At 36.6% G+C, this 14312-nt stretch overlaps 2 protein-coding genes across 2 annotated transcripts; both read right to left on the minus strand.

Moving 5' to 3' along the window:
• Positions 1 to 814: 814 nt before the first annotated feature.
• Positions 815 to 1456, minus strand: LOC146526582 (uncharacterized). Its single transcript, XM_085206976.1, has one exon. The coding sequence runs from the start codon at positions 1454 to 1456 to the stop codon at positions 815 to 817; it is 642 nt and encodes a 213-aa protein (XP_085063102.1).
• A 3990-nt stretch (positions 1457 to 5446) lies between these two features.
• LOC146526583 (uncharacterized) lies at positions 5447 to 7109 on the minus strand. The gene is made up of 2 exons (XM_085206977.1): positions 5603 to 7109; positions 5447 to 5544 (listed from the first exon to the last, which is right to left on the minus strand). Exons 1-2 carry the CDS (start codon positions 7107 to 7109, stop codon positions 5447 to 5449), a joined length of 1605 nt encoding a protein of 534 aa, XP_085063103.1.
• Between the last annotated feature and the right edge of the window lie 7203 nt (positions 7110 to 14312).

Raw genomic sequence — 14312 nt, forward strand, 5'->3', positions numbered from 1 at the left:
CAGCATCAGCTGGAATTCCTGTCGTGCTATTTTTAATTTGTCAGGTGCTAATCTACGAGGATTGCATGCAATTGGGGGACCAGGTGTAGTGCGTATAAAATGCATTGTGTTGTGCTTTGGTGTACCTATTATGCCAGAAGGGCGAGTAATTTCAGGATACATATCTAAAATTTTATGAAATTTAGTGTCGCCTTTAATTATTTTAACAGAATTAATATTATGGTTAGCATAAGAAGCACTGGCTGAAAGCGTGGTAGCATTGTCGATAAGCCGTTGATTGCGGCAATCTACAACTAAATTATAAAAGCTAAGAAAATCAACGCCTATGATTGGTTTAATAACGTTAGCTACAATAAAGCGCCACGAAAAATTACGCCTAAGGCCAAAGTTCAAGCTAAGCTCGATATACCCGTATGTATCTATTACACTTCCATTGGCAGCGATGAGGTGGTAGTCCGTCTTGGCACGTCGTTCCCTAAGCGCGGAGTGGGGATAGACGCATAGGTCACTCCCGGTGTCCACCAGGAAATCCATCTTTGTAGAGTGGTCCTTCACGAAGAGGCGACTCGCAGAGGAGGGGCAATCGTCAGTCGCCATCAGCGACTGCCCCTGGAGTTTCCCGCTTTGCCAAATTCGCATGGTTTTACACACTTTGTTGCATTAGACCCAAATTTTGCATGGTACCAGCAAATGGGGTACTTTCGGTGACTAGATTGCGACCTTATCCTTTGCTGCGAAGTGGAACGATGATGAGGTGATGAACCGCGAGCCTTCAGACGATACGCAGCCCGAGTGTGTTCTTCCAATTTCAGTGCTAACTTTTCCACCATATTTTTAAGCTCAGCAATCTCACTGGGCGGATGTACTGGCGCAGTAGTCGATGTTGATGCAACATTGTAAGGTGAAGTAATTTCCTGTAATCTGTCAAATCCGATAATTGTTCTAGGGTGTGGGTAGTTTGAGACGCAAGGACGGTTTGAATATTTTTCGGTAAACGGTTACACCAAATCGTCTTAATAAAATCTTCCGGCACCGAAGGTCCTGCTAGGTCTTGAAGGTGTCGCAAAAATTGCGAGGGCTTCCTGTCCCCAAGGTCCTCATGTGTGAGTAATTGTTTAACCTTCTTTTCTTGAGAAGCAGTAAGTCGCCGAATTAATTCCATTTTAATTTTCTTATATTTATTTTCCGTTGGAGGGTTAATGACGATATCTTTTACCGCTTTCGCATTCGTCATGTCCAGGTTAGTTATGACATGAGTGTACTTAGCATGGTCGTTGGTAATATTATAATTATTGAATTGTCCTTCTAATAACGCAAACCATATCTCAGGATCGTCCGCAGAATCGTGTCGTTCACTTGGCACACGCACCTTACGCGTGCGACGGACGGTGACGTGGTCCGCGCGGTCGTCGTTACCTGAACCGGCGGTTTTAACGGATTCACTGCTATCACTCATTATGTGCACTGTTCGGGGTCACCAGTTTAGTGGTTGGTGCGGTGATTAGTAAAAATAAATAGTCTTTTACTACACAAAATATTTATTGCATTTACAACAATAGTCCACACATATAAAGAATAGAGAAGGAGTAAGAGTGAATAGCTAAAATATGAGAACGTTGACAATAGTGACGTAATTAATTAAATGGCCGATAAAATAGCGAGCGACAAGGGATCCGCGTTAGTTGGACGTTTGCGACTCACTGGCTGGTGATTTGCGTCTAGCGACGAACTAACGCTAACGATCACCTGTTGACTAAAATGACGCCGCTCGCCTCATATAGCAATTACATTATAGTAAATTAAGTTTTTAAATAATATGAGAGTTGTGTGTTTTGTATAGGAAATAAATAAATAATTTTGTTTTAGAAATAATTAATATTAATATAATAAAGTGATTTTAAATTAATAAATAAATATGGGACATGTAAATATATAATTAAATATTAAATAAATAAATTAGAATTAGTGGGAGTAGCCCACACATGTTTAGAAAATGGTGTTTAGATTTATCATTTAATCTTGTAATAAAGGAGTAAGGAATACCATCCTCACCTGGACTGGTATCCTTTAAATCCGTTAAGACGTTTTTAAGTTCTTCAAAGGAAAAAGGAAGATCCATTTCCTCCGAAGATTCAACCGGCGTGGATATAAATAAATCTTGGGATGGGACAAAAGGAGGAGCCAATTTGTTTGCAAAATCGTTGAGCCAAACAGAAGGATTATTGGAATTGGGACTGCTGACATTGTTAAGAGATCGGCGAAATCTCTTAACATTTGTCCAAACAAGGGAAGAAGAGGAACGAGGACTAAGGGATTCACAAACACTTATCCAACCACGTTTTTACTTTTTCCAAATGCAATTTCTACACTTCGCATCCTTGCGTCTGTAGTCGATAAAATTTTCCATAGTCATACAGGCTGCGTATGACTCCTCGGCAGATGTTCGCCGAAGGACAGAATCAGAGCATTCCTGATCCCACCAGGGATTGAAATGCATCCAATTCTGAATGGAGCGGTATTTGGGGATATGTAGGTCAGCAGCAGACATAATAGCAGAGACAAACCCTTCATAGTAAACAAAGATACTCTCATAATTACCAGACTCAGAAAGATTGCACAACATGCAATCCACAGAGTCGGCGTACTCGTTCCAGTTGGCCTTTTTTAAATTAAATCTATGGGGAAGGGAAGGACTAAGAGTGTAAGGAAGTCTATTATTTAAGGACAGCAAAATCGGGAAATGATGACTACCATGGGTAGATGGAAGTACAGACCATGATAGTTGGGAAGCAAGAGAAGGAGAAGATAAGGAAAGATCAATAAATCCAAATCAGAACCCTAGGTCTACACCTAGGGTTCTGATTTGGATTAACCCTACGAGTCGGTGATCCATCATTGAGAATGCAGAAATCCACATCACCAATCATGTCACCAACGAAGGCGAAAATCCATCACAGTAGTAACACCCCCACAAAGTGTGATGGGTGTTAAAATCACCCAGGATCACCACAGGGCTAGGAAGCGAAGAGATAATAGACTTAAGCTGTAAAAAGATGGAAGGGGAAGGATGGGGGATGTAAACAGAAAGGAAGGAAATACCAAGGACCCTCACAGCCACAGCATTCAACTGTTGACTATGAGAAGGGAAAGGAATACGGGAATATGGAGAAGAGTGCTGGATGAGGATAGCACTACCTCCATACCCGTCATTTCTGTCCTCCCTTAAACAGGCGAAACCTGGCACCCTGAATCGGGAGTCAGGCACCAGCCACGTTTCTGAGAGGGCAATAATGACAGGATTATGCAGAGAAATAATATAAAGTAATTCATGCTTTTTAGCACGAATACTTTTACTATTCCACTGTAGGAAGGATAGTGGAGCCATTGTGGAGGATTTTAAAGATTTTGAGTAGGTTTTGGGCAACGTAGGACGGTAAAGGAAGTTCATCAGCAGTTGAGATTATGCTCACAAGAGTGTCAGTCAAAGCAATTAACAGATCCTTTGTAGATTCTGCTGAACTGTCAGAACCTTGACTAAGTGCACAACCATTAGAAAGGGATGAGGAACAATTGCTATTAATGGACTGGTAAGCTTGTCTATTGTATCCCTTTGCCATAGGAGCGTGGGGACGGGGAGCTTGGAAAACTGTTTTAGAATAAGATTTAGAGGAAGAAGCAGCAGGTCTGCTTTGTTGGGATTGGGAGTTTGTGAAAACAGGAGGTGAAAACATTTCCTTAGCAACATCAGCATAGGAACGTTGGACAGATGGAAACCGAGAGGATGCTTCCATATAGGAAATACACTCTTGCGACATAACCGACTTAATGTTCTGTTGTCTTACATACTCAGGGCACCCTTTTTCAGTTGCAAAATGTTTCGCTCTGCAATGGATGCAGGTTGAATTTTCCTGCCGGATGTCACATGCGTCACCAGTATGAGACTGGGAACACCTATAACACCTTGGCTTTGACCTACACTGTGACTTAACATGACCAAAACGACAGCAATTAAGGCACTGGATTGTAGGATATTTATACAGTTCAATATTAAGGACAGATTTATAGGAGAATAATCTTTCAGGCAATTGTTGACCACGTATAGTAATTACAACAGTTTGAGTTGGGACCCATGTAACTACACCCTCACTTACATTCTTCCGGTTCATTCGTCTTGCTTTTATAACTTCTCCGCATGCAGTAGGGAATATCAGTGAGCCAACAAACTCTTCCAAAGACCATTCAACGGGAATTCCTTTTACAATTCCCCTCCTTGTAATATTAAATGTCGGGATTACACAAACATATTTACATAGACTAAGAACAGGATTAGCCAAAAATCTATTTGCTGCATCAGCAGATGTAAATTGGACACTGATTTTATTGCGACCAACATTTTTAACTCCATCATTAACTATATCACAAATTTTATTAGTATGGAGAAATTGACCAAATTTAATGGCTCTTATAGAGGTCCCTGCAGATGGGTCAGGAGATTCCCTTGACACATACACAATAAAGGGACCTTTATTCGTACTAATATAGGATTTTGGGGCTTCGGACATGGCAGGGTGGGTCCATACATTTTGGATGGAACGAGTAGCGGTGGATGGGTCTATTATAGTTTTTTTAACTATATCCTGGTTTGAGGATGTTTCCTCACCTTGCCTTTTTCTATTCACAGCTTGAACTGTGGAATTTACATAACCCCCCCCAGGATCAGGGGGGTCAGGTGGAGGATCAGGATCCATCTTAAAATAAAATAACCTAACTATAAACTAAAACTAATCTAAACTATAAAACAGCACAACTACTTACTATTACCAATCACCTTATTACTATGGATCTATTTACATTATTATATAATGTTTCCACTAAGTAAATAAGGACCACTAAAAAGAGATATTTTCACTAACACGTGTGTCAACCAAAACAAACGTCAGCGAAAAAGCAAACTGATAATAGATTGATTGATTTCTCGGTATATGGCGTTTCGAGCGTGCCAGTTGAGCACAATTCATTTCGCCAATGTCACGTTGTATGGAAAACACACGAAGGAAATTGACCGGTAATAAAAAAGATAAATATACACAATTATAGAATACATGTAAAAAAAAGAGATCCTGTGTAAGTACAGCCTTCACCTAAAACAAAACAAACACAAATTTACAATATACACACAACACATTAGATTAGTAATAAATAATATTTTACATGGGTGTTAATTAAAGTTTTATTTTGTTAAGTTTAATATATTTACATAAAAATTTACATAAAGGACTAAACACAAACATTAACAAACACTGAACATTTAAAGGACGAGGGACTTTATGAGGAAGGACATCATATAAAGGACGAGTTAACTTAGGACAAGAAAAAAGGATGTGGGAAGGGGAGCCGTCGTCCAGGCCACATTCACACAGAGAGTGGCCCCTGACCCTGATCTTAGCTAGATGTACAGGAGTAGAAGCATGCCCAAGACGTAAGCGACAGATTGTTGTAATAATCCTCCGTTCAATAAACCTTTGAGAATAAAACCAAGGTCGCCTAGGAATATCAGGTTGGATAAAGGCGTAATACTTACCTTTATGGGATTTTGACTCACTCCAGAAATTATTCCAGGACTTATGCAGATGAATATCCGCAAGGGACATCAAATCTTGGGCTGAATTGGAGAAATGGTCTAATGTGCCACACTGAATAGCTGATTTAGCGCAGGAGTCTGCAGATTCATTCCCACTGATTCCAGAATGTCCTGGAATCCACACCAAAGTAACATCCAAACCCTTTAGATGACAAGAGTACAATTCTTTACGAATCCTTAAAACAATTGAAGATCTCAATCTACTGTAAAATGGGCTTCCCTTTAAGGCCATTAAGCAACTTAGTGAGTCAGTAAAAATAACCGTCTGTTTAAAATTGTGGGAATGTGTAAACAGGACTGCTTCTAACAAAGCAACAGCCTCGCCTGTGAACACAGATGATTCGGGAGGGCATTTAAATTGTAGAAGAATTTTGAATTTTGGTATCCAACAGGCTGCACCAACACAGCTCTCCTTCGAGAGCTTCGATGCATCAGTGAAGATGAGGAGGTGATTCGACCAATTGAATTGAACTATTTCTTTTAATTTTATGTTGGTGCCAGGATCTCCCTTGGTTAGGCCAAGATTTGTGACAATACAAGGAGAATGAACTAGGGCGTTGTACGGTGTAAGGAATAGTGGATTAGAAGGAAAACAAGTCAAAGGATTAGGGAGAGAGGTAAGTCTAAGGAAGCTATCAAGCAGGTATGGTAAAGGTTTGCCTTGAGGTATGAGATCAGCTAGCTTAGATAGCTTAGACCGTAAAGGATGGGAAGACAGCTGCAACATTTTACTCACAAATCGGTCAGAAAGGAATTGTCGGCGGATAGGAAGTGGAGGATCTACACACTCCACCTGCAATGCATTGGTAGGAGTAGACTTCATCGCACCTAGGATAATCCGAAGACATTTATATTGTATTCGGTTTAATTTTTCAGTAGGTAATTTATTAACGGGGTCTAACACAAATAATCCATAGTCAATATGACTGCGAATTATAGCATTGTACAGCAGTTTTTGAGTATAAGGGTGTGCGCCCCACCACACACCAGACACAGCTTTCAAAGCATTAATGCCTTTTTCACAATTCCTGCTGAGATATTCAGCATGAGCAACTCCGTTCAATCGTTTATCAAGTATTATGCCTAAAAATTTGACGTTTTCTGTTAGATGAATGGGAATATTATCACACTCAATTTTAAAATTTGGAATTACTCTCTTTTTTGTAAACACGACCGCTTGACATTTAGCTACCGACAATGCCAGGCCATGCTCAGAGAGCCACTGGTTAAGATAGTGCAAGGCAGTATTTAAACGAAAAGTTATGTCCTCTACAGAATTTGAGCTGTAATAGAGGACGATGTCATCAGCATACTGAAGGATGTTACAGAAATTATTAGCAGATAATTCAAGGTCATGTTTGTATATGTTATACAACAGCGGACTAGAGCTGAACCTTGAGGAAGACCTTTCCAGACAAGTCTGGAAGGTCTTCCTCAAGGCCTGGCCTGCCCTCTCGCTCGCGGGCATCCACGGAGTTCGGACGTGTTTTCTGTTGTATCATAATTCTACAACCTGTGAGTAGTACACACACCTTAAGCCACAAATATAGTGCACTAATTGCCGCTTTATTGCAACTGCGCTGTTTAAACCAATCACCAGCTGCAACGCCGTTGACGAGCTATCAATTGCGTCGACGCATCTGTCTCACTCTGCCACATCTAACAGTTGGATTGCATTGCTTTGCATGCCGTCGGCTACAGTTACAAATAGGCCTACACTATAAATTATTATATTTTAAAATGGCTTTACAACGCACTCCGCCAAACACAAACATATCGAAAAGCACTCCCCAGCTCCATGAATCAACATTTGGTGATTTGGACACACTCGAAACTAATGTAAGCATTAAAAAGAGATTTAAACGGTCGTTTGAAGAAATAACGGATAACACGAATTCGTTTACTTCAGAAATAAAATCGATGATAGCTGATTTTATAACCCAACAAGATAAAAAATTTGAAAATATCACTCAAACATTGAATTCCATTAAAGAACAAAACTTTGAAATTCAAAAATCGGTTGACTTTATGTCGGAAAAGTATGACGAGCTAATAAATCAAGTGGCTATATTGGAATCAGAAAACAAAACCTCTAAATGTCGAATACAAGAACTAGAGGAAAAATTGGAAACTCAAGAACGTAACTCCCGGTCTACTACGGTTGAGATTAGAAATGTTCCCAAAGTAGAAAAAGAAAACAAAGATCACTTAATAGATATTATAAACAAAGTGGGTGCCATAGTGAAGTAACCCCCATTCCACGAAAATCTCGAAATAAGAGAAATTTATCGACCAAAATCAAAAAATGAAACTGTTATAGTGGACTTCACAACGACTACAAGGAAATCAATGTTCATAAAATGTGTTATTGCCTACAATAAGTCACAAAAACTTCTACACCAACCAACACTTAATACCTCGAACCTTAATATTCAAGGCCCACCTAAAACTATATTTATATCAGACTTCTTAACTACAAAAGCCCGTCGGCTATATTTTTTAGCCAGGCAGCAGGCACCAGAGCAGAACTACTACAGATGCTGGACCTCTTTCGGCAGAGTTTTCATCCAAAAACAAGAAGCTTCTCCTATTACTCGTATCGAGGAACAAGTAGATCTCAGAAAATTAGTGTGAATTTACTATTTATTCTCGATAAATGTGCGACCTCTTGTGTGTTTATTTTATTATTTAGCCTTTATTTTTTACTTTATAACCTGTATATTGCATATAAAATTATGTTAAATTTTAGTCTAATTAAGTACAATAATATACAATACATATACAAAACTCAACTAAAAACTATTTACACTTATACATCAGCTATTTATATATACATTCCTATAAGGTTTTTCACATTTGTTTATTTTTATTTATATTTTTATTTATATTTTGTAGTAATTTGTCTAAATGCTATGATAACCTACTTTGACCGACTAATATATCTAGTATTGTTGATTACTTGTTCTGTACACGTAAGCTCCTTTATTTGTCTCCCCCTATTTATAAATAAAATTCGATAATTATAAAGAAGACATGGAAGTAATCAACAATAACCTCGATGAATTCTCAATATCACACTCTTCCCCGTGTGATATTGAAAATTGCTCGACACTAGTCCCTATTTCTAATAAATGTCTCAAAGTCATAACACAGAACATACGTAGTTTAAATCGTAACATTCCTAGCTTCCTGACACTAATAAATAGAAGCCAAGTGAAATGGGATATTATTATATTAACAGAATGTTGGCTACCATCTGTATCCCATGTTCCGCTTATAGAGGGTTATAGTAGTACTTCTACCACTCGTAATTTTACCCAAAACGAAGGGGTTATTGTTTATTATCTCGAAAGTATCAACATTAACATTGAAGAGGCTAACCTAAGTAATGCAAATTGTTTAGTACTAAATATTAATAATGATATTATAGTTATGTCTATTTATCGACCACCGGGACATAGGGATACCACTGGTTTTATAGAAACACTAGAAAAACTTCTTAAGAGTTATTCTAAATATAAAAATATAATAATTACGGGTGACATTAATATTGACATTGTGGAACACTCACCTGATACTAGAAGCAACTACTACTTAAATATATTAGCTGAACAAAGATTATTAGCAGGGCATACCCTTCCCACGCACGGGCGCACTTGTTTAGACCATGTTATGATAAAAACTAAACTAAATGTATATTGTTATGTCGCCTAAACGTCAATAACTGATCACGAGACCGTTTTTTTCTTTTTAACCCTAGATTCATGTGTTACACATGCTTTTAAAAAACACACTTGTCAACGTATTAACTTTGAAAAATTGGATTCATGTATAAAAACTATTGACTTTTCTGAAATTTACACATATAATGACGTGAACAGAGCTACTAAACACTTGATTTCATTGCTAAGTAATATAATACTAAGTAACACTACCTTTAAAAATATACCTAATAGAAAAATAAGGACTAAGCCGTGGATTACTCCAGGGATACTTAGGTGTATGCGCAATAGGGACAAAATGCATCAAAAATTAAAACAAAAACCAAACGATGAAATTTTGATAAAAACGTATAAAAGATATAGAAATTTTTGTAATACCTTATTGAAGAAACTTAAAAGAGATTTTGAGAGTCAGGATATTAAAAAGGCAAGCTCTGACAAGAAAAAACTTTGGGAAACATTGAAAAAGACCACCTTTCGAACTAAGGAACAAGTACCAGCCACAAACCTCCTCTCCGCTTTAGAACCCCAAAAAAGCGTTGATAAAGTAAATTCCTACTTTACTAACGTTGGAAAAAATTTAGCAGAAAAACTCTTGCCTAATTCATGTCTGCACTCCTCTTCCTCCAAAATATTGTCGAGTTCTTTTATGTTACTTCCTACTGACGAGATTGAACTGAATAAAATTATAGATAGTTTAAAAGCCGACTGTGCCATGGGTATTGATAAAATACCCAATAAAATTATAAAAAGGTATAAACATATACTTATCCCTCCTTTGGTATATATATGCAACCTTGCTTTTACTTTATCTTTCCTGCATCATTTAAGACTATAGACTAAGAAGATAAGAACCGTGTTGATAATTACAGGCCAATTTCGATTTTACCGTCACTATCTAAGTGTCTCGAAAAACTAATAAATAATAGATTAGTCCATTACTTAGAAAGATTTAATCTCTTGTCAACAAATCAATTTGGATTTCGTATCAAAAGATCAACATCAGATGCGGTGCACTCTCTTACAGACCATATAGTAACAGGCTTAGATAATAAAGAGAAGTGTATTGCAGTTTTTTTAGATTTAGCTAAAGCATTCGACACTGTTTCGATTCCAACCTTGATAACTAAATTAGAATGCTTAGGAATTAGGGGTCTACCGCTAGAGCTCTTTAAATCATATTTAAATGGTCGCTCCCAGATAGTTAAAATTGGTGATTATACTAGTCAATCCCTACCAGTAATATATGGAATTCCTCAAGGTAGTGTGCTCGGCCCTACGCTCTTCATAACCTATTTAAATGATTTATGCCAACTTTCTCTGTCTAATGGTAAAATCATAACGTTTGCTGATGATACAGTCCTAGTCTTCAAAGCTGGCTCTTGGACCGACGTAAGCTCAGGAGGGTATCAACATAGTCAAGAAGTAACTAAATAATCATCTTCTTACATTGAATGTTGAGAAAACAAAATATTTAACCTTCTCCATTCACAAGGTGTCGATCTCGTCTAACCTTCAGTTAACCGCTCACTCTTGCAACTTATCTCTTCAGTCTCGCTGTTCCTGTAAGCCGCTTCAGCGTGCTAACGTAGTTAAATATTTAGGTGTGGATATTGATCATCACTTAAGCTTTGAAACTCATATTAATAACTTAACAATAAGATTACGCAAATTAATTTACATATTCAAAAATCTACGCCACATTGCTGACCGTGATATTATTAAAACAGTGTATTTTGCGATCTGCCAATCCGTTATTGGCTATTGCATCACGTCTTGGGGAGGATGCTATAAGTCCCAAATGCTAAAACTGGAAAGAGCCCAAAGAGCTATCCTAAAAGTAAGTGCATTTCTTCCAATATTATATTCAACAAGTGAACTTTATAAACAATGGAATGTACTTACTGTTAGGCAAATCTTTGTACTACAAACGATTCTTAAAAAACATACAGAATTAGTTTATAACCCAAAATTAATTATCAGTAAACGTAGAAAAGGTACTGTATGTCCTACATCCACCCATAGAACCAATTTCTCTCGTAAGTTTTATGTTTTTCTTGGTAACTTTCTATATAATAAGTTAAATACAAAATTACTATTTTACGGCATGACTAAATTGAAAACTAAGAAAGCTCTTACCAACTGGCTCCTAGACATGACGTACGATTCTACTGAAAAAATATTAATTAACTAATATGTATAATTGCATAATGTATTAAAAATATAATAGGTCGTTTTGAAATCCCTTATACATCCCTAAAATCGCTTATACATTCGTATACTCCCAACCATTTTTCCTATAAAATTAATCAATACTATAAAAATAGCTTTACACACGCACACCCACACACACACCCACGCACACACACACCCACACACACACATACCCACACACACACACGCATAGCCACACGCACACACACACATACACACACACACATACACACACACACACACACACTCACGCGCAATCAACTTTTAATGTAATATTTATTGTACTGTTATTTGTTTTCTCAATCATGTTAATAATATTCTGGACTTTCCGCGAGTGGGAACCTGGCGACTCGTAACACAAGCCCAGAGCTTAGTACAAGCGTCAGTCTCATATGATTGCCTCCTTATCTTTCTGTTTGTATACAATGTGATGTGATGAGAAATAAATTTTATTTATTATTATATTATTATTATATTTTTTATTCTACTTCGTAGTCTCGGTAAGTTAATACCGGCATATTGACAGTCACGGACCTAAGTCAAGTGAAAGCCAAATATATAAATAAATATATATATACATATGAATAATGAAATTAACAATTTGTGATGCTTAAAAATTTCCTAACAATCCTGCACGTGTTTAAAATCGCTGCTTTTTGTAGAAGGGCATAAGTATATGGGGGCAAATCTAACGTTTTAATGGACTGGTGAAGATTTTTGGGAATGACACCTGTGCTAGAGATAACTACTGGTACTATTGTTACTTTTTTCAATTTCCACATTCTAATGATTTCGTCTTTTATATTTTTTTTCATATTTTGTAAGTTTTTCTGAAAAAGTGGTTTGTAAATTATGAGAATTCGGTATTGCAATGTCTATAATTTGTGCAGTTTTACTAATTTTATCTATGAATGTGATGTCCGGTCTATTGTATGGTACAGTTTTATCAGTCAATATAGCTCTATCAAAATATAACCGATAAAATTCGTTTTCCAATATACACTCTGGGGTATATTTGTAATATGGCACTGGTAATGCGGAACTCAGTTTATATTTTATTGCTAATTTCTGATGGATTATATGTGCAACCTGATCGTGCCGGTGTTTGTAATCAGTCTGAGCGATTGACATACAAGCACCGGTTATATGTTGTATCGTTTCAGAAGCCCTATTGCATCGTCTACATATATCGGTATTTAAATTGGACTTTTTTATAATATATTTTTGGTAATTTTTTGTCTCTATCACCTGATCTTGGATCGCCAATATGAACCCTTCGGTCTCAGGGAAGAGCTCACCGCGTCTAAGCCATTCGTTCGACGCTGTTTTGTCGACGTAATTCTGACTTAGTTCGCTCAGATGTCTTCCATGAAGAGATTTCCGGGCCCATTCTTGAATTTTAGTGCGTCTTTCTGTATGTGGATCATTTTCTAGTAAATTTTTATCCTTAAGATCCTGAGCTTTAAATCATTTTCTACTATAGATTCATGAAATGTGGATGTGTTACTTTTAAAATGGAAATATTTTCTTAGGTTTGTTATCTGCTTGTTGTGTAAGTTTACTATATCTATTAGCCCTCTGCCGCCATCAATCCGCTGTAATGTCATTCTCTGCACACACGACCTAGGGTGATGTTTACGATTTTTAGTTAAAGTTGTATTAATAATGCGTTGCAGATTTTTTAATTCGGTCTTGTTCCAAGATATGATTCCAAATGAATACGTAAGAATGGGGATTGTATAACTATTAATCGCTTTTATAGTATTTTTTGAGTTAAGTTTCGATTTAAGTATAGAATTAAGTCTATGTTTGAACTGTTTAGTTAAATTTGCTTTGACTTCTTTATGATGTGTTAATTTTGACTGAATATACCCCAGATATTTGTATGTTTCATTTTCCATTAATGATTCTATACGTTCCCCATTCCTCATTAAATAGTCGTGCATATAATTTTGTCCTGCTTTACTTGAATTAATTTTACATTTGTCTATTCCAAATTCCATACAAATATCTTGAGAAAATGTTTCCGTTAAATTTACTAGTTTATTTAGGTCTTCTTTCGTTTCAGCGTATAACTTAATATCGTCCATGTATAGTAAGTGATTTATTATCTTATATTTAGTTTTGTTTACCGAATCATTATTGAATTTTAGTTTATATCCAGCTTGCACCGAATTTAAAATATTGGACAAAGGATTCAAAGCAAGGCAGAACCACAAAGGACTCAATGCGTCGCCTTGAAATATACCGCGTGTGATTTTAATTGGAACAGTATCTATCGTGTTATCTAAATTTGTTAATTTTAATTTTGTTGTCCATTGGCTTATAGTATTTTTTAAAAACTGTTGTATAGTTGGGTGTATTTTATATATATCTAACACTTGTAATAACCAAGAATGTGGAATTGAATCATAAGCTTTTCTGTAATCAATATACATAGTAAAAATGTCTTTTTTCTTTTGATGGGCTTGTTTTAATATTACAGAATCTACTATTAATTGCTCTTTACAACCCTGGCTAAACTTTTTACAACCTTTTTGTTCTTCTGCAAGGATCTTGTTATCTTCTAAATAATTATAAATAATTTTTGCAAGGCAAGATGTAATTATTTTGTATATTGATTGCAAACAAGTGATGGGTCTATACTTTGAGGGATCATTAAGACTATTTGAATCTTTCGGGATCATATATGTGATTCCAACTGTAATATATTCAGGCATATCATGTGGATTTTG

The sequence above is a fragment of the Heliconius melpomene genome, unplaced genomic scaffold, assembly GCF_056956725.1.
Source record: "Heliconius melpomene rosina isolate 202511_hmr_F unplaced genomic scaffold, ASM5695672v1 ptg000023l, whole genome shotgun sequence".
Lineage (NCBI taxonomy): Eukaryota > Metazoa > Arthropoda > Insecta > Lepidoptera > Nymphalidae > Heliconius > Heliconius melpomene.

Excerpts from the sequence above, each read along its gene's own strand:
- LOC146526582 (XM_085206976.1), bottom strand. The coding sequence starts at position 1,456 with ATGAGTGATAGCAGTGAATCCGTTAAAACCGCCGGTTCAGGTAACGAC.
- LOC146526583 (XM_085206977.1), bottom strand. The coding sequence starts at position 7,109 with ATGCCCGCGAGCGAGAGGGCAGGCCAGGCCTTGAGGAAGACCTTCCAG. Across the intron at positions 5,545-5,602 it reads GTCCTGGAATAATTTCTGGA|GCGACCTTGGTTTTATTCTC; the intron begins GTGAGTCAAAAT and ends TGATATTCCTAG.